Raw genomic sequence first — 22,722 nt, forward strand, 5'->3', positions numbered from 1 at the left:
AAATGGGATTGAGCCATCAAGCTCACATTGTACAGGGTCCACTCAGTCACCAGACTGTAATGGAGAGGTTAGAGGTGGGGTATTTGCTGACGGCTGAAGGCTTTCTAGTTCCTTGCTCATCTCTTCTGGGTAAGCTCTATCTTAACAAGATTTTCCAGGAAAAATAAAAACTAAAATTACGGAATTAATAGAATAAGGGTGAGCAACAGATCCATTCTGGGAACACGTTGGCAATTCCAGAAGAAACATGTCACAACTTCCCCAGATGAAGACATCAAGGACAAAATATTCTGGAGGAATGGTTTATTCAGTCAGAAACCAAGAAGGAAACACGTCAAACAATGTTTTCACAATGTCTCCCATAGTCAGCCCACTGCGGGAAAGACCCAGACCACAGCAAAAATCGCAAAGCTTTGAAAGGGGCCAGGGTTTCACCCCCAAAACCATGTTAATAATATTGAGGTGCACCACCTTCTGTCACTGATAGGAATGAGAGTAAATTAAACTAAGTTCATAAATTCCTATTGCTTAGAAAAGGATGCTTTCTAAAAGAATACCCTTAGAAGAATAAAACAGTATCTGTTTCAGTCCCAACAGCACTTTCTTAAATTAAACACATGTCTTAAAAAAAGTGAGGCTCTCTCGTCCCAAGTTCTGGAGCACGAGGTTCTCCCAGGCTTTTGTTTTTCAAATTGCTTCACACCCAGAAGCACAATCAAGGTCTCTTCAGGGCTAAGCATGCTGCCAGAGTTGGGCATTGCCAGTCTGCTGCAGAGAGGTGAGGTGAAACATAAAAACAAAGCAGAGCTGCTGTTCCTATTTCTGATGAACCTTCTCAAACACAGAAATGGAGCCCATCTGAATGAAATATCATAAAGTTTACGGTGCTTTTTATTCAGAGCATAGCCGAGCCGCAGCACACTGAACACCCCAGTACACCTCAGCCCTGATTTGAACTGCAGATTCTGGTCTAGGAAAATGGGACATGGACGAGGGTCACACAGCTGTACATACCTCTCTGAGACTTGAATCCCAGTCACTGCCAGCAATAACTGCCGGAATGGATTAAGGGAGTTAAGAGATCCCTACTTGTTTGTTTGGCTATGTGAGAGGAGTCCTCAGGGCACCACACACAGCTCTGCTTGCTTCTTCACTACAGGAACAAAACAATTGGGAAAGAAAGCGCTTAACAACACATCTGTGACAGCCCTTCGCATTTGATGATTGTTCTGTCCGAAAACTTCTCCATGTCTCTTGGATCCATCTTCTAGAAAAGCAGATGGCTGTACTGTCCATCTGGAATATTACTACTTTCCCATCACTACTCTTAGCACATGCAAATACTGACTTACCTCAATGAGAAAAAAAAGTTTTTAAATCCCCTTAATAAAGCTAACACCACTCAAATTTTATAGCAGAGATTCTGGGTCTCTGTCTGCCTTCAAAATGCCACAGATTTGCCCTGGTGTGACAATGCAAGTCTGAAGCACTGCTTCATCCTTTTTCCCACTGCACCATTCTGCTTCCCATGTCGCTGTATGTACATCCATGTATGTACATCCACGCCTGCCTGCTCTGGGTGGAGATCTGTGAGTGCAAAGCACTTGCCGTTATTAACAGTCATTGGGACCAGACAAAACTCCTCAGTGCATAGCGACTCTGGCACCCACAGCCCTTCGTATAGGCTTTGGGTTTGTGTTAGAAATTGGGTTGGTGTTGTCACAGGCGGAAATGCTATTGCAAGCGAACCAAGATTTCAGGTTGCTGGGGGTTTATATTGGTGAAATTTATAGTTGTATACGAAGTTTATATTACTCCACCTTTAAAATTCTCTCTCTAGCAAAATGCAATCAAATACAAAATATTTGCTGTTAACAGAATTCTTGCAGGGTTCAATGTGCAGCAAACTTCCAGAGACAAGCTCGTTAATCATTACTTTGATGTTTTGATGACAGAGGTTACTTTAGAATAGTAACAGGCCCAATCTGCAGACAAAGCCAATGCACGTTTTCCAACCCAAATCTCTGACGATAATGAACTCCAGTTAGGGCACCTGCTGGCAGACGAGGCAGGACTTGCAGCAGAGCATGTCACAGCCCCTGTGAAAGGATCAGTGTCATGATGAACATGAACCAGCACGGCAGCCATGGCCTGGGCACCTCGACCCGGGATGGGCTCCCATCCAGGTTACTCTCCTTCTACTGTGATCAACATAATGTGCCCTCAAGTGCTTGAGGAGGGATATCTTGTGGCAGCTGTCTCTTCTACTTTGGCAATAAAGGCCTTTCCCTTCGCTCTACAGGAGCTGACTCCGTAAGAGATTAGCTACCAAAACCAGATGAATAATAATGTTAAACACAGGAGACTAAGCTGTATGCTCCTTGGTGCCTCCTTTGGAGTCTCCCTGTTTACACAGGCTGCTTTCAGATGTTGCGAGCTGTCAACCACATTTTACAGGGCTAATGTAACAAAAACGCTCCTGTTTTTTTTCTTCCTTTGCTAGCCAGCTGGGAAAACCTCACCTCCTCCCAGATGTGAAACACGCTTCCCCAAAAACCCCACCTCTGCCATTTCTCGGCCAAGTAAAGGCAATGGAGTGTACAAAATAGCTGCATACAGCTCACTACCTTCATCTGCCAGGGTGCTGCTAGAGGGTATCACACTGGGTCTGGTCTTTCTTTCTGCTCTTAACTCACTTTGGCTACCAGCTCCATCTGCCCAGTTTCTGAGGCAGCAGGACACAGCACGTCCCAGCCACAGAAGCAACAGCATCTTGATGCAAGTCACGAACACCCAGTCTGGGCACTCTTCTGCCTGAAAAGGATGGCACGCCTTTGGTCTTCTAGCTCCTCCCTCCTCAGGGACGCACCCCTGTCCCTCAAAGCAAATCACCATAAGAAGATCTAGCAACACACAAGTATGCTCTGGTACCCTCACCGCATCAGACGTATTTATTATGCAAGGCAATTACGCTGATCAAGTCCTAAAAATAGGTCCTGAATCACAGAGACTAGAAGAAAAACCTCTGAAAAAGGCCAGCATGACTGTCCTCAATGTCTAGACCACCAGCTACACTACCACAAACAACTGCAGTTTGGATTATTTGCCTGGATGTTTTGCTTCCTTTATTTCTGCAAATAATACGAGCAAAGAAATGTCATACAAGGAGGAAGACAGGAGAGCAGCGATAAAGAATACGCAGGGACGGAAGGAACACATGACAGTGCATTCCCTTGTGAAAGAAGTCATTTTCTTTTCAGAAAATGTTCAGTGAAAAACACTGCCTCAAAACCTTAGGAGAAAATAATAACGGGAGAAAGAAAGAAACAAAACAAAGCCCCCGATGTTTTAAGGGAATTACTTGGCTGGACACCATCAGAACACGCCGTTCCAAGTACCTTGGAAGGTCAGCAAGGGAAGTCCCTTTATAGCTGGAAAATGTTTCCTTGCCTCCAAGAAAAAATTTCAAGAAACATTTCATTTTTATCAGTGTATTTGGGGGAAAGCTGCAACATGAAAAGAAAAAAAAAAAAAAAGCTTCAACTGAATATTCCACCCCCCCAAAAAAACACTTCCTCCCTCCTTGTTTTCAAAAAGTGTCTGCTCCTCAAAAAGAACGATTACTTGCAACAGCCAGAACTATTACTAATTTTAAAATGATTACAGGATCCTGTTAGGGTAGCAGTAATAATGACAATGTTCTTCTATTATCATCTTATATGAGAACTTATGTTCCTAGTTGCTAGAAAAAGAACTCCAGTTCCAATGGATTCCAGTTACTTTTTGACCTCTGTAGATCAGTACATAATACATGTATTTAAGTTATTAGCACTGTTATTTAGGTTTATCACAATATTTATGTTATCCTGTTATCACTGACAATATAAGAGGACAGGACTGTGAATTATATAATAACAACTCAGTTTTTTCTTCACTCATGCAAGAAATGGTCGACATTATTCTACAACATAATTATACAAGCCTTGAGGTATTTTATTTAAACAGCTTCTTTAAAAATACACTAAAAATTATAATAAAATTATATCAAGAGCGGTTTATTTCTCATTAATCTTCTCTATGCTCTCTAACCATGGCAGTAAATTTGAAGCTGCCAATGTTGCATCATTCAGAGAGCCTACTTTTCAAAGTCATCAACTCATCCCAATACCTCATAAGACTCATCTTTGAAGTTAGAGCTAATTAACATCATTTGATAAAAGTAGCAGTAAAGTGTCTGTTGTCCACATTACTCATGGCCATAAACTCCAGACATTCCCACCCCAATATAACCAATATTCCAGGCACCAAGACAATTCCTGTGAATGCTCAGCTTGCTGGTGAAAAGCGTGAGAAGCAACAAAAGGAAGATCTGGTCCATAAGATCCCATCCAACATTTTAAAGCACTGGGCTACAGTGGAACGGACAGAGTTGCCTGTCTGCTTGTGCTCACATTTGTTCTTCCTTGAAAAATTTCAACAGGTCCCTTTGCATTCCATATCAGAACAGAAACCACCATTACAACTGCATGTGCAGTCTCCAAGCCAAGCAACCCAAACGTGATGTGCTCAGGCCAGGAAGTGAGCGTGACCAGAAGCACATCAATGTCCCCCTCACAGCACTTCACACTGTCTTGTGTGTCCAAAGTACCTGTACTTGAGCATACAAGTATAATTCTCATACCCATAAACGGAAATGCTCTTCAAGTACAAATCAGGAGATGAAATCATAGAATCATAGAAAGTTTTGGGTTGGAAGGGACCCCTAGAGGTCATCTAGTCCAACCCCCAAAAATGATTAATATCTAAACCAAACGCTAAAAGCTTGATTCACCCCCAACCTTAATATTTCTATAACATTTAGATTTCAATATTCCCTTCAAAATACGGGCAGATGGTTCAGTATTTATGCTTATTCCAGGTGCAGAAAAAACATCCAAGACAGTAATTCCTGGTGCTATTTCTCTTATATTTTTAGCACCCCACATTTACCTCATTCACATCACTGAAGTCCCACAATAGAGGGCTTTACTGCCTCGACATGTTCTGAACATTCAGTTGTCTCGCAAACCATTTCTGAAGCATAACTAGAGATGAGCTCAGGACCTTATAACCGATTGTGAATAAAACCAGCTGCATGAACAATTTTAAGCAATGATTGGTTAAGTGTTCTTGCGTCTGATTAAGTGTTACTGGCTTTAAAAGCATGGGAAACATTAGTCTCCATACACTGAAGACATGCCAGGGTGCTGCTAAGTGTGTTATAATGTTTGAATCTCAGTGGATTCACGTGTACCTCTCATGCACCAAATCATAGTTAACAACCTCTGTCTCAGCACTCCAGGGCAAAACCACGTGGCAACCACCCCACTTGAATATTACAACATTACATTTCCCACTGCTGGTGAAAATAATCCAAATCAACTCATTTCACCAAATAAGATAACAAGAAGCAGATTCTGAAGCCAGTTGATCCAGAATTACAGCCAGACAGTAAGGATAAGACTTGTTTTGACCTGGATTTGAAAGACCTTGCCCTCCACTTTTGGAAACCTCCTTCTAGGTGCCCAGTTCCGCGGGGCCTTTGCAAACCCTGCTGTTCCAGTCTGGATCACCAAGATGCACGAACAGTGATAGCCGAGGTGTACGGAAGATTGCAAACTCACAGAATGTTAGGGGTTGGAAGGGACCTCTGTGGGTCACCCAGTCCAACCCCCCTGCCGAAGCAGGGTCACCTAGAGCAGGCTGCACAGGACCTTGTCCAGGTAGATCTTGAATACCTCCACTAAATTCACCCTCACTGAACAAATGAAGCTCTTGAGGCAGAAGAGCCAACTGAAAAACAGGGTTCAGAAGCCAAGTACCAGCACTAATTTTACCGTTAAAGGAACGCACAGCGTGATGGAGTCCTGCCTACACCAGGATCTCAAATGGGTGGCAGTTCGTTGTTAATATCACTAATGTTCACCCATCACCCCACCCTTTCTCCCCTAGCTCAAAATTAAATCTAACAACCTGAAGACAATTCAACTTCATTGCAACTGCATCATCTTCTGCGGGACCTGACTGCCAATCCCTGCCGTTTGAATGTGCAGTTGCTAGGGCAACGGGTGTGAAGAGCATGCTTTTGTGTTGCCACATGCATCTTTGGGAGCTGTGCCAATATCCAAGCTCCCACAGCTGGCATGGATTTAACGCCTTCGTCCCCAGGAGCATCCCGTCCTGCCTTCCAGTGCGGGGCTACGGCAGCAGCCCTTGGCAAGCAGCTACAGCTCCTCTGCAGATCAACACCTGCACGAGAATGACAGATGGCAGCAGCCACGCTCAGCAGAATCAAGCGCCGAGGATGCTGTAATGTTTTATCAAATAAAACGTTCAGCAGTGCTAGACTTCATTTGCAGGAGGTTACGGGGTAGAAAGTTCATCATGTACACAGCTAATGAGGGAAGAAATGATCATTTACCATCGTTTAAAAATAATTTTCTTCTGCCAGTTTCCGGTCTACCTGTTGTTGTCCCCTCGCCCACTTCTCCATACTAACAGAAGGTTGCATTGTAGCTAGAGGTCTTCTCTCTCCCTTCACAATTTTAACCTAGAAAACACGATCAATGTGTACAGGAACCTTCCCATCAACCTCTCCAATTATCTTCCAAGGCAGACTGCTTCCCAGACTTTAGCTCTTAAATTTTTTTCCTATTTCTTTAAGATTAAGGGCTTAAATTTAGGTCAGAGCCTACTTTGCCTGTGACCTTTTATACCTCTTTTGAGTCTGCAAGGCTTATGCTCTTCTGCAAAAATTAAGGTGCACTCCAACCCTTCCCTTTATATATGCACACATGTATGTTTAGCAAAGAAACATCAGACAAATTTTCCACAGCTGAAAACAAGCTGGAGCTCAAGATCAGAAGCTAAATCTGCTTTTAGTGGCAAGTAAAGCTATTCATAACACTGGCAAATAGCCTCCCTGCTACTGCACTCACGTAATCACAGCAACTACTGCATACAAAAGTGCCTGTTTAAATGAGAACTGGTGTAATCCAGGAAGTCCTGTAATCCTTAAGGAGCTCCACACAGCACCAGTAAGGGAGTGCAAAGTCTGACAGTCACCCACTGAAGGTTACAGCTGGCACCTCAGACTCACTTGGGCTGTCTGTGGAGGACAACATCCGTGGTGTTATGATCTAGGATGTGGCAGATACAAAAGGAAAAAGAAGCCAGTTAAGATTTATTTCATGCTAATGCAAGGCTGAGTTTTTCACAGTCTTTTTCTCCTACAAACATGTTCCAGAGAAGTAGAAGTGAGCAAGCTGCAAGACATTGGTGCGTGGCTCTCACAACCTACAACCTGAAACAGCCTTTGCATTCCCATCAATGCCTCCATAGGTTTGAGGTGCATAAAAGGACTCATGAGCTCCCTCAAAGCTCAGCAGAGACTCACTGCCACACTCTGAAACACATTTACTCACGTCTCAGATTCAGGCTCATTCCACACGTGCCAGTACTTCAAGTACAAACACAAATGTCACAGCACACAGGGCTTCGCAACTTGTGTTCGTCTGCACTTCAACAAGAGTCAATAATAACCAACAGAGAAACGTGGACAATTCTGGACATAGGGAGGGAAACAAACCCCAAAACTTCAGATGTTTCAGGACGTGTCAGCAGCCTTTACAGAAAAAGTCGTATTTTCGTAGAAGAACAATAATCAGATCCTGCAACGCTTGAGGGGAAAGCAGGGGAGGTGGGGAGCGGCCTCTATTCTGATTAAGCAAAAGCACTGGCATTGCCCCATATTTTTAACTGGAAAGAAGAGGCTGAAGGGAGAAAAAGCATGTTCAGATCTGACAAAGTGATCATTAAACCAGGAGCTGCATTCCAGAAGAGAGCTGGGGGCATGGGGGAGGGAACCTGTCAAACCAGAGCTGTGTCACTATTCACAGGGGCTGTTAGAACCAGATCAGTTTGTCACACAGAAGGCAGCAATGTGACTACACTGTGCTACTAAGAGTTTACAACACTTCGTCATGCCAGTTTATGGCATTCCCCTTTAATGTCCACTCTCCTCCAGCTCTGGATTATCCCCAGGCCCCATCCTGGCAGTTATCCCAGTGTGCAAGGAGCTGTCACTCTGCTCCATGCCCTGAAGCTGTTCTTGCAGTGCAAGACTGCTCCAATCCAGATGGTGCTGGGATGCCTCCCTCTCCTGTGCCTCTCCTGCATGTGTTACTGCACTCTGACATGACGTCCCAAACATAAGCAGATGTCTCTGATCTTGTTCACAGTCAAACTGGAAAATAGGGTTAGACTGCAGCAGTGCAGTTACAGTAGAGGCAGAGGAATCAAATGATGAAGCCATGCATTATCTCCGAGGGGCATTTAACCGAAGTGTGCTTACATCTGACAGCCGAGTCTTTCATGACACTCATTCCGCAAAAATCATGAGGCTTGGGATACTGCCAAACATTCTGGAGGATGGCTTACTTTGACCACAAATCCTGTCACTGAGAACGTACGTGTCACAAAGAACATTAATGCAAAATATGTAAAGCTAAGCCAGACTAAGAGCCCAGGCAGGCATGCCCCGAGCCTCCTCTGCCTTCCAAAGGAGGGCAAAATCTGCTAACACAGGTATAGAGGCGGGAGAGGTTTCCAAGGTTCACATCAGCACTTGCAAATATAAAGATGTTTTAGCTCCTGAGACAACTGATTATTTGCCACCAGTTAGAAGCAAACAAAAGCTGGTGTCTCCTTCAAGAAACACATGCACACACAGAAGTCTGAGCTCCTGAGTTCTCTGGTACCTCAGTCTCACACTGCCCTGGATAAGTCACCAACCTGCTAATCCCACACTCCCCAGATTGGGAACTGGGCAGATGCTTGTTCTGTTTATTCCCATCGCTGTATCATTCCAGAACACAGCGCCTTATTTCCTGATCCTTTTCACTGGCATGGCGATAACTACCCCTGAAACCGTTGGAAAATTTGTCAGGGGAGTGGAGAACTGGGCCCACGGCACGCGGTGTTGCTAGGACAGGGGGTAGGCTGTGGGCCATCAGTCTGCAGTTCTCCACTTTCAGTCAGACATCTGACCTTGGGCACCAGAGAGCCCATGGGGATTTAATCGAACACAGCAGCAGTCCCTCCTGTGCCCTGGGACACAAGAGGGGTTTCTTGGGAATAAGTTCAGCGTTATTGTCACACAGTGTATTTCTGTGCTGTCTTACAGAAAAAGAAGCAGCTGTGTCTTGCCAGAACATAAGGGTACAATCATAGCCCTTTCATAAAGAGAAGATGTAGACGAAAGCAAAAACAGGGCTTATAAAACAGAGGGTCAAGCAGGGAAACCAGGAAAGCACATAAGACTCTCATTCTGTAGGATCAGACTATTATTTTCCTCTATGAATAACTAAAGAACGTCGCTTATCTCTGAAGCAAGCTTATCCACTCTTTCCCCACATGGATGCCTACCCTGGTTGGGAGATCACCGCTATTTGTTGAACGTTGATAAAGCTGTCCTTGGGATTTAATACTTTTGCAAGGTCAGTGCTCAGTGAAAAAACTGAGACAAATGAGAGGTTTGCTTAAAAATAAGACAGACAAAAATATCCTTTCAGAAGAGCGACTGCCATTCCCAGGTATTTTCACTAGAGCTGCTCGCTGCTAAAAGCCGATGCTGACCAGGACCACCACACAGAGGTAGCATTTTTCCTCAGTAAGGGGTTAACCAGGACAGCTGGCTGAGGACATCCCAGGGCCAGCAGAGATGGCAGGGGGGCGAGAGGCTTCTCCTACCTCTTGGCAGGACACAGCTGCCTGCAGCCCCAACTCAGCCTGGCAGAGGGGACAGAAACTCCAGGGAAATCACAGGAAAAGAGCAGGATGGGCTTTGACGTCCTCTTTTTCTAACAAACCAGCAGGTTTTCCCCACATAAAATTTCAGATGTTTTGTGTCTTACATTATTGCTTTTGATCTAAATGGTGGGGGGCTAGTTCTAAAAAGGAGAGTCCCTCAGCTCTGCATTAGGTTCTAAAAGTGATTCTTCAAAGTGGCTGTGACAAAATCAGCCATTTATAAATCCTTGCTCACAGACTGAGCCCTTCTGTCTGAGGACAGTTCTGATCAGCCCCCCCACGACTTCCCCCACAACAGGCAGAGACACTGTGCTTCTGCAATGGTGTGGAGCAAACAGGAGAGGGATGGACATATCTCGATTCTCGTGTGATGCAAGGGGCTCAAGTGCAGGTGCTGCAATAGGAAGGTGGGGATATGCTGACCCCACTCTCCCGCAGTGGCAGCCTGGAACAGCACAGAAGCAGAGGGAGCACCTCGCTGCGTCATGTCAGGGGTGAAGGAGAGAATAAGCTGTGCCTCCTAAAGACGCGTTACAGCCAGGAGACTTCCTGCACACAGACGGGCTCTGGAAGATGCTGCACCTTTGAAATGGTCATGCTCCGCTCCGTTAGTATTTCACAGGTGGACAGAGGAATTGGGATGTTAGCAGAGCCCACTGTCTTGAAACATCAGCAAAGGATTCATGCTGGCACCAATACCTGAATTCACACTCTGAACTTCTGGTTGGGAGAGACCAGGCACTTTTGGCTATGATTCATGTCAGCCTGAGGCCAACATCTCAGGTGTGTCAGCTAAATCAGACCCAAAACACATCGATTCCTCCCCACTGCCTGTCATGGGAGCTGGTGGCAAGTGCCCCACATCAGACATCCATTATAAGCATCGAAACCTACAGGCAAGGCAAGTCCTGCCTGAACTGCCCATAAACTGCTCTGGGCTGAGCAACCAAAGGACTGGCTGGGAGAGCCCTCCCCTCCCCTGGGGTACAGCAGGCCACGAAGGGCAGGAGACACTGCCTGCCAGGGAAATCACAGCCTCCACTCTGACACCAGTGTCACCTGTCAACAATTCTGCCGGAAAACATCACTCTGACAAAGATGATTTTTTTCTATGAAATCAAGTCCAACATTTCCAGATTTTTTTTTCCAGAAGTGAAGAATAATTTGGTGCTTTTATACTATTTTTACTTTTCATAAACCATCACTGGTGTGGAGAGCATCACAAAGGAAGGTGATATAGAAACAAAGCAAAATAAGATTCAAGTTCATTTTTAGACAAATCTTCTGGCACATTCAGACTTCTCTTTTTCCTATTTAAATTAAAATCTGGAATTTCAGAAGGTTACAACTTGCCAATTCCCTGTTTCAGCCAGCTCTATCAGATATCCCAGGTGGGGTCAGACCTTTTGAGTTCATTTACTACCCAGCACTGAAATACAGCTTCATCTGCAAACAGGCACCTAAGCTCCTGTGTACGAGAACCTGCCAGCCTGGCCTGCCAACCGCACACCATGCCACGCTGTACCCAAAGAAACCAAGACCCAGCACTGCACATAAGCAGTGTGCAGCGCTCTTATCTGTTGGATGACCTTTCTGTAACAACATTTCTCCTTGGAGAGTCACGCCATCCCAGGGAGATGACACGATAATTATCCAGCACCTTTTGTTTTTGCCAGTTTCTTAATATTGGGATGCCACAGAATTAACACTACCCTGTCTTTGTTCCCTTTCCAAGAGACTTTAAAAGTACAAAACAAGTAATTAATGTCAGATAGTTAATGACCTATTGCTGTCTGACTAGAACGAGCAAACAGAACATATTTAACTTTGCAGGTGCAGATCCAAGGACAAAAACAAATCGGAAGAAACCCTTTACCCCTCCTCCTCCTTTCTCTCTCACGCTTGTACTCCTTTTACCATTAGAGCAGAATAAACCCCTTTTTACTACACAGATACTCTGCCTAAGCATTTGCTCTGTTTGGCCCCCACCAACCATCGAGGGTACAAAGCACGAGCATGTTTGTGAGCTGAAACTAAAATACCAGCTTTCACCTCTCCCCAGGAAAGTGTTTGATTCACAGATCCCAAATGTACTTGTCTGGGCACCAGCAGCAGCAGCAGCGTCCCCCAGCTCTGCGTGCGCTGGGCAGCACTCCCTGATACTCAGACAGCAACGCAGGCTTTCTAAAGCAAAAAGCTGCTTGCTCGTACTAGTATACGAGCACCAGCATCTGGACAGACTATCCACTGCCTGTGTAGACGGTGGGAGGACAGGAAACAGGGTAATACCACTTAGATCCTTCACACTCAAGATGCTGTACAAATATCTGAGGTGGCTGGGGGACACAGCTATAGTTTCTGGGAGAGCTGGTGAGGCAAGATGAGTTAGTGGCCTGCTCAGAATCTGTCTCAGTAGATGATAGTTCTGGTCTTCACCTTATGCTCATATTGTAAGGCCATTTCCCTCTCCAAAAAAAGCAAATACTCTGGAAAGCCCATCACTCCAAAAGGACAATTAAGCATTCAGCCAGTTAACTTAGAGTATAATATAGTTCCATATGGCAGAGCAGGAATAAGCCATGAACAAACATTGGGAAGTGGATCTTCACCTTTGCTCTCCTGCACAGAGATAAGCCCCTTTCCCTCAAGATGTTCTAACAGGCTCCCCATAAGCACAAAGGCAGCTTCCACCACCTCCTAGGCATCAACTCCCTCTCCCACCCAAGGAGGGCAAGACTGGGATACTCTAGCTATTCTACACGAATCTGTAGGAGTAGCCCCACACGGGCCCCAAGAGCTGCTCTGTCTTGGAGCAAGGAAGGAGAGCACAGAAGGCACAGCTTTAGAACAGCCACACAGAACCACAGAATGACTGAGGCTGAAAGGGACCTTTGGAGGTCGTCTAGTCCAATAGCCCTACATCATCATCCAGACCATTAATGAAGATGTTGAAGAGGACTGGACTCTGTATTGACCTCTGGGGTACAACGCTAGTTACTGGCCTTCAAATAGACTTTGTACCACTGATCGCCACCTTAATTGAACATGCACACAAAAGAATGGCCTGAAATGGCATCCTTGTCTAGAGTCTTGCTCTTGCTTCACATCACTTAGGAAGCACAAAGGCTTTCCCTGACCTCGCTGCGACTGGTTGCATGGTATCTCCCCTTCTAGGAGGAGACAAAAGACTCCAATAAACAGGAAAGCACTACAGAAATAAAAATAAATCCAAAGACTTTGGAATGCCTACATTTTTTCCCAAATTCATTCTCCCTGTTCTTCAGTCTCATATCTTACTTGGAAAACTAAAATGAGAAGCAGGAAAGCAACCCTTCCTCTGCTCACTAAAATTTCAGTATTGAAGCTGCTGTGAGAAATGAACACCACCGGGGGGAAAAAAAAAAAAAAAAGAAGAAAAAAAAAACCCCAAACCCCACCAGCCTAATGCTGTCCCGGCAAATACAGTGCAGCCTTGGTCAGCCTCATCTGTTATCCCCTGTCCCAGAGGACAGAGAACAGTATCAGCTGCATATGAAGTAGATCACATTGGCATTGGCATCGTGTTTTCTAAGAAAAGACACCTGAGTTTGTGCTTCCAGAAGATTAACCCTAACCCTAAAAGTGGACTTGGGTGAAGTAAAGGACAAATTCATCATGCTCATGGGTGAAAACACTGTGTGCGTCTGGCTAGAGGCTTCCACTGTCCTCTTCATTACACTTGTCAGAGCATGAGAACAGATTACACTCTCTGATGGAAAGCTCATCATCAAATTTGGGAATGATTATGTGTTCTTCTGAATCATTTGCTTATGTCTGTGAACTACTTTATAAATACAAGATGTGTAAAGCATAAACCTTAGAGCAAACCAATTAACAGACCCCCAATATAAGTAATATTTACAATTTGCAATGTCTAGTACGTTAGTCACAACTCTAAGCAAATGACATTCGTTTTCCTGTTAAGATGCTAGTAAAAGTGGCAAATAGGCATAAGCATTATTGGTTGTGTACAGACAACAGCTGTTCATTTTGAATACGAAATCACTCGTGTGTAATCAAGGTTTTCTAGAAGTCAAAGGCAAAATCCACAGTAACTTCAGCACGGCCATGCAGAGACCAGGGACAATATCAATCAATAAAGGAAAACTGTCACTTCCCTATGGGTAAAACTTGCTGCTAAGATTCCACCAGAACCTCTCTGAAACACAGCCGAGGAAGAGGGTATCAAGTTCACAACAGAACAAAGGTTTGCTTAGACACCTCTTTGGAACTCACCTTCCGTGCTCTGCATCAGCTACACATCTGTGTAGCTGAGTGTTCCCTGGGAGTAGCTTGTGAGCGTCCTGCCTTACATTGCAGAAGTCATTGCAGAAGCCCAGCTTTTCAGACCCGTAGGTAGCTGGGCTTTGTGGTTCCAGTGTAGTTAGTACAAAAGGTAACCTGGCAGCCAACTAGACACACATGGGTTCCTCTTATTTTTGGCACTTTGTAGAGAGCAAACCAGCTGATTCTGGAAGCACAAGTTAGTTCCCAGTGGAACAGAAATTAATCCATTTGCTTTGAACAGAAAGTGGGTATGTGCTGACAGTGAGGGCTCTCCCTTCCATTGGTGGCAGTTAAAAATATCCGAGCATTTTTTTAGTGTAACAAGACCACTCCACCAATGGCGCCTTGCTGTTTGCTGCTTCAGACAGACCCCTTGCTGGGCAGACTGGGGCTCTTCTCTTTCCTACTCTCTCCTCCAAGAAAAATTACAAATCATTTTTTTATGCGTATACATGAACTAGCCAGCTATCTGAGATTGGAGAAACCTCCCCTTGCTACTGTGAGATTTCCTTTCCCCATACATTTTAATAAGGCATTAGTTACTCTGAAAACATGCAGGAAGATGCTATCTATTCAGTCAATAAAGCCTAATTTTCTATAGTGTTTTTTGCAAGGGTTGTATTTAATTAAAAAAAAATGAGGCAACTTGGAAGGGGCACTAGACTGGACAGCTAAAGCTCAGGTTTTATATTGAAATCACTGTGCGTACACACTAGGCCCTGAGATGTGACAGGTGTTGAAACTTCAATTGAAGAATCTCAACACCTTGCGGAAATGCCTCTGTCAACACAGCAACCTAGACAGGTACACATCCACAGATTGACCCAGGAAATTAAGAATTTGTTCACAGAGTATACTCCTGTATTGACTGAACTATTACTGGTATTCTTAATTAATTACTGGTATTCTTAATTAAATAGAGGGCTGATTTAAACATCACTATGTCTGGAGTCACCTCAGACTGCTGCTTGTTATTAGAGAGCCATCAACAGTAAAAAGCATGATTATGCTGCACAGAATGTTTCCTTTTTGTCTTTTTACAGTAATGCATGAATGTCATTTTGGACAGTAGCGTGACACAGAGGGGCTGCTGTCCGAATCACACAGTGACAGAAAATGAATGGGAAAAGGGAGCCAGAAAATACTCACATAACTCTGTTTCAGCACGGAGAAGACAGCAGGAGTGGAACAATACAAACAGCACCTCCTCACAAGGAAAGCATCAATTACCTTTGGGCGCTTCCATTCAACCTTCCTTGGTGGTGCTGATTGATAGAAAAGGGACTCGTCTGAGGCTGGAAACTCGGAATCTTCGAAGAGCCATCTCTGCTGGATACACTGCTCTTTCAGCTCATGGTACTTCTGACCTCTGAAGAGTTTCACTGGTGAAGACATATCTTTCTGTCTAGATAAGACGAATATTGGCTTATGCAAATTATGAAGGCTCTTTAAAGTCCATAGATGATATCACTTATTGGTCTTTAACAACAGAACATATAACTTGTTCTAAGCAAGATTAACTACTGATTTCTGTTAAAAATATCCAGATTATAAATGAGATTATGTTAAGTAGTAAACCAGAAAACCATAAAACTCAAGAAGATCTTAGATATTAGGATGGTATTTTTGGCTGAACAGAACTCTTACTAGTAAAGACATTAGAGAGTCCAAACCAGGCACAAACCCAGAATTTTGCTTTATCTAATTGTTTGGAAAGGTGGAGCTTGGCTCTCAGTCTGCACCATGTGTGAAGGGCTGGGCCATCTTTCTGTCCTACATTCTTCTCTGGCCACTAAAGCTCTAATTATCTATCCCAACTCTCATGCTGAAAGAAAACCCCAAACACATTTCCACAGTTCTCCATCTTAAGTGACAAGACTTTGACTGGTATCATTGTCTTTGAACTTTATGTTATATTTCAGTGACCTGAATTCCCAGAAGCAGCAAATATTTGCAAATTACTGATGAGAATTAAAAAAAAACAAACAAAAACCAAACAAAAAAACCACCTCACAACAACAACAAAAAACCCAAACAACTTGCTCTCAGGCCTTAGTTCCCAGAATCATGACTATCTAACATGGCAAGTTTACAGTCACGGACCTCAAATAAATTGCTTAACAACATTTTACAAATCAGAAATCAACTACAAAAATCACTCAGGATAGTTTGAAGTCTGGAGGACATGAGGGATGTGGAGAGAATATCTGAACTTACTCTGGAACGCTCCTGTGCATCAATTCTTCTCCTCTTCCTTATGCTGAGGGTTGGAGATGTATCTCCCCTTCCTGGAGTTATCTACAGCAATAAAGACAAATGCAGATTGTCCTGATGTCAGACCACAAGATTTAAACAACATGCATGCAATGGAGCATGGCATCACATTGTCCTACCAGCCTGCTTGTTGTGTCCTGTTGCAGTGATCTCAGCTTGTGCTCCTTGAGCCACTTGCAGCACAAATTGGATGAGACTCCACAAATTTGCAGGAAACTAAACCAAGATAGGCAGAAGCCTTTCCAGGCAGGCAAGGGAGCACAATGGGAGAAATACAGAAGAGTAATCATGAACACTTGGAAATGTCAAATTTATCATGGTCTTTGTTCTTGTAAGTGAAAGCTACTGTGGCCAAAATAGTCTAGGGATGGTTTTAACACCCTCCCTCTCTCCCTCCCCTCACTCCTCTCCCCTCCACCCCAAAACAAATTAGATGGTCCTTCAAGTATGAGAAATGCTGCTCTAATGCCTTCACTCCTGGGAATAAGCAGAGTATTCAGGAGCGCTCCTCTACCTTGTTGCCATTCTTGCACCCATTCCAAAACCTCCTAACCACACTCAGAGTAATCGACCCATGTGTAAGTACCACCTGATTTCTACCAGCAGAATATTACATGGCAAAGCAATAGGACAAAGAATCAGTTTATTCTTGATATTTCAACCAGCCACATTTTCAATTGCCAGCTCATTCTCCATCCTTCCTCAGGGCAAAAATCCAGCAATAAATTTTGCATACATCAGGACTGTAATGACTTTGAGTCAAATCCTGATGCTGCTGGAATCAATGGAAAAAATCCCATGCTTTAGCCAGGCCAAGGCTACCGCTTCCGGAACTGGGCCATGAAGTCCCTTAGTGACTGTGTTATGCCGCTTAAATAAAACAAATCTACACTTAAACAAACTGTTCAAAACCAAAATGGCTCACTGATACCATGCCATTTTTAACAACTTCCTTTTTCTTAAGGGCTATTTTCTTGTTAATTATCTCCCTCAAAAAAAAAAAAAAAGTCACAAGGCATCTACCTTGGCAGATGGCCTCCAAAGTCAAGGTAAATAGACTTGCTTTCCCCCACAAACCAGTTCTTCAAATTCAAGTGCAGAACAACTTGCTAATTACACAAACATAGCTCAGGAACAAAAAAAAAAAAAAATTAAATATTTTGGCTAATTTGGGTGGGATATAGATTATTTCATGATAACTGGCATTCTTGCTTAACAAAAATTCCCCACGAGCTAACTAACGTTCTAAACCAAGCCTATTTGCAAGACATGCTTGTTTTTAAAATAGCCCCTGGGTGATAAGGTTTTCAGCTGTCACTGCCAAATTCATTGAGATAGGTCTTTAATTACCTCATCCCCCCACCCTTTCTCCCCTTCTATCTGCCAGACTGGAACGTGAGCCCGTCCAGGACGAACACCCCTTTGCAGAACAGCCCGTCTCGCAGCAATGCACAGAACGTGGCCATAAAGCACGGCACACGAAGTCAAGCTGCTGCCTGCCTCACCCTGGGCTCCACGGGGCAGAGCCCACCAAGGGGAACACTGACAAGGAGGAGGCTACTCCCGCAGGTTGTTAACCTGCCCCTCTCCAGGCTTCCTTTCTACAGCACCACGGCAATCCCCCTTGATATCAGCAGGGGTACAGGAGGTCCCACATCTCTCAGCTTTCAACCACCGAGCTTTAAATTCTTTCTCTGACCCTCTCTTTTTCCAGTGAGATTCTCATTTTGATCGGAAAAAGGATTTCAGCAGAACAGTGAAGACAAGCCAGTGCAGGCCCCCTTTTCGCTCAGGCTCTGCTCGCAGCGTCCCCTCCTCAGCCTGAAAACAGAAGCTTTTCATTTTTACTTACAGTCAATACTCAGAGATGCTTCCCCCTGTCGGAACCAGCACGAGTATGGCTAAATCACTTTCAACACAGTGGTAAATATCAGATCCTGGCGTTATTGGCAGCCTTAAATTAAAGAGACATTCACTTGAAATCCAGTTCTTCACAAGAGTATTCAGATTAACTTCAAGTATTACTTCCACTACCCAACAGTGTTTCTTTACAGTCACATTTTCCAGTCTTAAAGTTTCTCCTCCCCAGCGGCTACATAGAAGATCCACAATAAACAAGACTGATTAACTGTCCAGACAGGCGTGCGAGGGAAAATTACACCCTCGCTACCATTAAATTAATGCAATAAACACACAAAAACTAACAGCAGTCATCTCAGCCCATTTTTGTTACTCTGCATAACTGACACACAGGGTAAAAAGTCAGAGGGAGAAGTCAGTGCAGCTGCTAAGCCAACGGCACCGCTCAGCAGCAAACGCATCCCTCCCGCTCCCGCCCCGCAGGAGGGGTGCGGGGATGGCACCGGCCTGCGTTTGCCCTAACAAAAACCAGCGCTTTCCATCCCAAAGGCGAGCACTGCCGAGCAGCTGCAGTGAACCCTCTGTTCTAGGTGAAACTCCTCTTCAAGGGAGAGGCTTGGCTGGCTGTAACACGTGAATTTTATCACCCACCCCACTTTTCTGTTCCAGTTCCGGGACTCCAAGGAATTTCCACACACAGCACAAGGACTGAAAGGGCAAAGTGCATTTCTAGGCAGTATTAATGCCACAGCTGAGCACAGCTACAAACGTGAAGCTGCTTCTTCCAGCAAGTGGATCCTGAGATGAAATGGCCCAAGCTGAGGCACACCCGAGCCTTGGGACCACATTCCTGCTGTTCCAGGAGCCCCCATCTGGGAAAGCCATGGAGGGATGCCAGAAAGGATACGCACAGCATACGCTGTCACAGAATCACAGAATCCCAGAATGGTGGGGGTTGGCAGGGACCTCTGTGGGTCACCCAGTCCAACCCCCTGCTGAAGCAGGGTCGCCTACAGCAGGCTGCACAGCACCGCGTCCAGGCTGTCCTCCGGGGTAGCATCCCGGTGTTAAGCTTATTCTCCATTTGCAGGTACCAACCTTCCTTTTGTTTCATGCAAACAGTAGCTTTACCAGTAATAATAACACCCAACACCTGGTTCTTGGCTCTCTCTTTTGTACCCGCAGCTGTGCGCCTGTCTTGACAACAGACAAAAACCTCCCAGCCCTAAACTCTGTTCTTTCAATACTGACTTATCACCAACCCTCAAAGCCACTGTTTGGACTGTGGCAGCAAAACAGGGACTCAAGTATTTAACTGTTTGCAAACATAGTTCAGTATTTTCACAAACATCTCTTTCTCCCAACTCCTAGCTTGCTTCAGAGCAATCAAATCAGTGAGTGCTGCCAAAAAAGCAGCCCTGCAGCCAAAACTTTTAAATTACTCTGGTTTTCTGTAAAACTAATTAAAGGTATTTCCAGAGCTCCAGCTGGAAAGGTTATTGCCTTCTCCTCCTGCGCAGAAGGATCACAGGACCTTACAAAGCAGTGACTTTGCAAATTTTTATTGAGTGTGGGGGAATTTAAAGCAGTTGAAAAGCTTCCACTTCACGTGTGCTGCAGTTCCGTGGTCTCAGCTGTTCCACTGCTACTGATGCATCAGAAGCATTGCTGCCCGTAACACAGAACATTGCTGCTGGAGAAATTTACTCATTCAAATTCTTTAAACAGTTCAACACACTAACTGCACCGGGAGTCTTTACGCTGGATTGGGTGTCCTCTCTTCCTCTGCATAAGCCATTATGAAAGTATAAAGTCACCTTTAAATCTGTATTGTGTGGATATGCCGTTGCATTATTAAGAGTATATTCAATTTGGATCAGATTTGCTGCACAGGATAATTTAATAGCACACGGTCTAGTATTAATGACCGTGGTCCCAGGGCTTCTCTGTTGTTCTGGATGGCAGTGCTCTCTCTTCTTGGATGAAAAGCTAAGTCTTAGTGCATGCTCTGGGGATACCATGCTCATGCAGCACCAGCCCTGCTTTCATCCACCTTTTGGATTTTTCAACAAAATACGGTTAATTTGACTATTTTATGGCCTCTGTAACTCAGTACTTTAGTAGGCATACAAAAGTTTCTCTGTCCAGCTCAGCTCAATTGGCTAAGGGAAGGAGACAGAAGCATTTGTCTGCTCATAGAAACAGGAAGGTGTCAACTGGGAGCCAGCATGCAGTTTGTACTGCAAAGCCTGTATCCGAGCAAGATGGCTCAGGAGAGGGGGTGTCGGCTCGGGACCAAGCCTGCCAGTCCCATAAGCGCGGGATCGGAGCAGGAGCTCCACCAGGAATGCTGCCATTGATTTTCACAGTTTGTTCTCTCTCTCACCTCTCTTCTACTCAGTTCCTAGCGAGACAAAATGCAAGCCTGCTCTTACCCTTCAGGAAGGGAGTGCTGGGCTCAGGGCTCATGCCCTGCAAAAGCTCCGCAGCCCTTTGGGGTGTGAAGTGCTGGCTAACTGCGCGCTGCAGCCTCCTCACCCCGCAGAAAGCAGCACAGCCGCTCCAGCCTTCAGGGGCACCAACTGACGCCGCTGCGGCTGGATGGGGAGCAAGCAGCAGCTGAGGAAAGCTGCACTTACAGGTGATTATGCCCAAGGGGGAAGGACTCCATCTGGCACGAGCAGAAGGGGGCTGAATTTGTAGGACTGATAGTCAAGGGTCTGTGTGATTTTTTCAGCTTGAAAACTGAGCTAAAGCAACACACATGTGTGCATGGGATTACTCAGTGGTACAATGCTGGTAGAGTGAAAACCACTTGAAGGCCTGGCAGAACACACTCAGAGAGGGTTAACTCTGGCCTTACTCCCTCTCTCCCCTCCTTGCTTTTGCTGTGAGAGTTTATCCCAGTGTAGTTGCCTGTGAAATAGCTTTTAACCATTTTCTCTTTCCCCTTGTGCGAAGGCAAAGCTTTAAAAAGGAATGGAGTCAGCAGCGGGGCAGACTTTCGCCTCCAAGTGATCAGTTTCCAGGTGAAAACTTCTGTGGGTAAAATGCTTAAAGATCAATGGAAGCAGAGACAAAAACCCAGGGATCCTTTCCTTCAATTCAGCTGAGTGCTGTAAGGACCGGGCTACCAGGGAGTGAGCTCAGCCACGCTCCCAGATCACCTTCCCCCTGCCGTGCACACCCACGGCAGGGTGCCAAGGTCCGCTCTCCGATGAAAGCCCAGCAGCCTGCCTCTGCTCATACCAAAAAGAGAATCACTTCTGGGTGAGTGCTCTCAGGCACTCCGTGCATGCTGCCCTGCTACTTTCAACCAAGCTAGAAAAGTGGGGGGGTTTGCAGCTGTGTTTTGTGTGGCTCTCAGTCCTGTTCACACATAACAAGAAAATTGCTGGAAGGCCTTTTACACCAAGACCCCAAGGGGCTCAGCAGATGTGCAATTTGTTTGGCAGCCACAACTGGAAACCCACAGTGCACCGAGCAGCTCTTAAGGGCACACAAGTCGAGGAGCTATAGGCATACGAGGCACTTAACACTTTAGGCATTAAGCAAGAGCTTGAGCCAAGTTTTTTAGACTACCTCTCAGCCCTTAAGGCCCCAGTGTTTTGCCTCTGTCCCCACTGCAGATGCTCAAGTCCCTTTGCTAGCCCTCAGCCAGCACTCAGAAATTCAAAACTCTCTGCACATCCGGACTCCAAGGGTCTCTGACTCCTAGAGCACCCAGGGTGATGGCACAAGGATGAATGTATGGCACTACAGTTCAACATGCACACATCTGCCTGCAGCTGACATGCAAGATCAAAATGCTTTTCTAAACGACCGTGCAGTGTAAGCACTTGCTACCGTTTCAACAGGTCTGAGAAGCAAGCGCTCAGGGTCGTGGTTTCTGTTTCACAGTTGCCACTTGCTCATTTTATGCTGTCACTTTGTTTCTCCAGTGAAAGGAGTTCTGTTTCGGGCTGTGTATATTGCACCACAACCAATCCTAGCACAGCTTCATCCTCTAGCTAGACTAAGATAAAGTCTCTGTAGAGAAGTCACAAAGTGGCTATGGGAGACATTTTAAAGGATATGCAGGCAGACAGGATTTTCCAAAGTGCACAGGTGTCTGCATACTTCAAAAAACTTGACCTTCAATGGCTTCCACTATAGCTTCTAGACCAGACAGATTTGCAGCTAACTAGAGGGGTACAATTCCAGTTATGACTTCAAAAAAAAAAGTAATTTAGTATGCTACACACCAATTGTTACAATTAACATTAATCCACGTCAAGAGATCTCTAACAAGCTCTAAAAAAACCACTAAAAGCAATGTCACTTGCTTCATTCAAGCCAAGCTTTTGTGCTGAAACCACAGGAAACCTTCTTTGGAATTCCAGTATCTCTCCAGTCTGCTTTTTCATGCAAGTT

The 22,722-nt window shown here is 45.0% G+C and overlaps 1 protein-coding gene across 4 annotated transcripts in view; it reads right to left on the reverse strand.

Moving 5' to 3' along the window:
• The window catches only part of CAPN6 (calpain 6), a 68,523-nt gene that overhangs the window by 45,205 nt on the left and 596 nt on the right, over positions 1 to 22,722 (reverse strand). For 3 of the 4 annotated variants that reach the window (XR_012765519.1, XM_075435732.1, XM_009945225.2), the window contains exons 2-3: positions 16,393 to 16,473; positions 15,406 to 15,580 (exon numbers count right to left, since the gene is read on the reverse strand). Coding sequence is in view for 3 of the 4 variants with exons in the window: in XM_075435732.1 (XP_075291847.1) it covers positions 15,406 to 15,580; positions 16,393 to 16,412 (195 nt within the window). In the remaining variant the exon portion in view is untranslated. Of the gene's footprint in view, positions 1 to 15,405; positions 15,581 to 16,392; positions 16,474 to 16,568; positions 16,647 to 22,722 lie in introns of those variants that run through there. The other variant, XM_075435731.1, reaches the window with a different exon arrangement.

This window comes from Opisthocomus hoazin, chromosome 14, assembly GCF_030867145.1.
Source record: "Opisthocomus hoazin isolate bOpiHoa1 chromosome 14, bOpiHoa1.hap1, whole genome shotgun sequence".
NCBI classification, from domain to species: Eukaryota; Metazoa; Chordata; class Aves; order Opisthocomiformes; family Opisthocomidae; genus Opisthocomus; species Opisthocomus hoazin.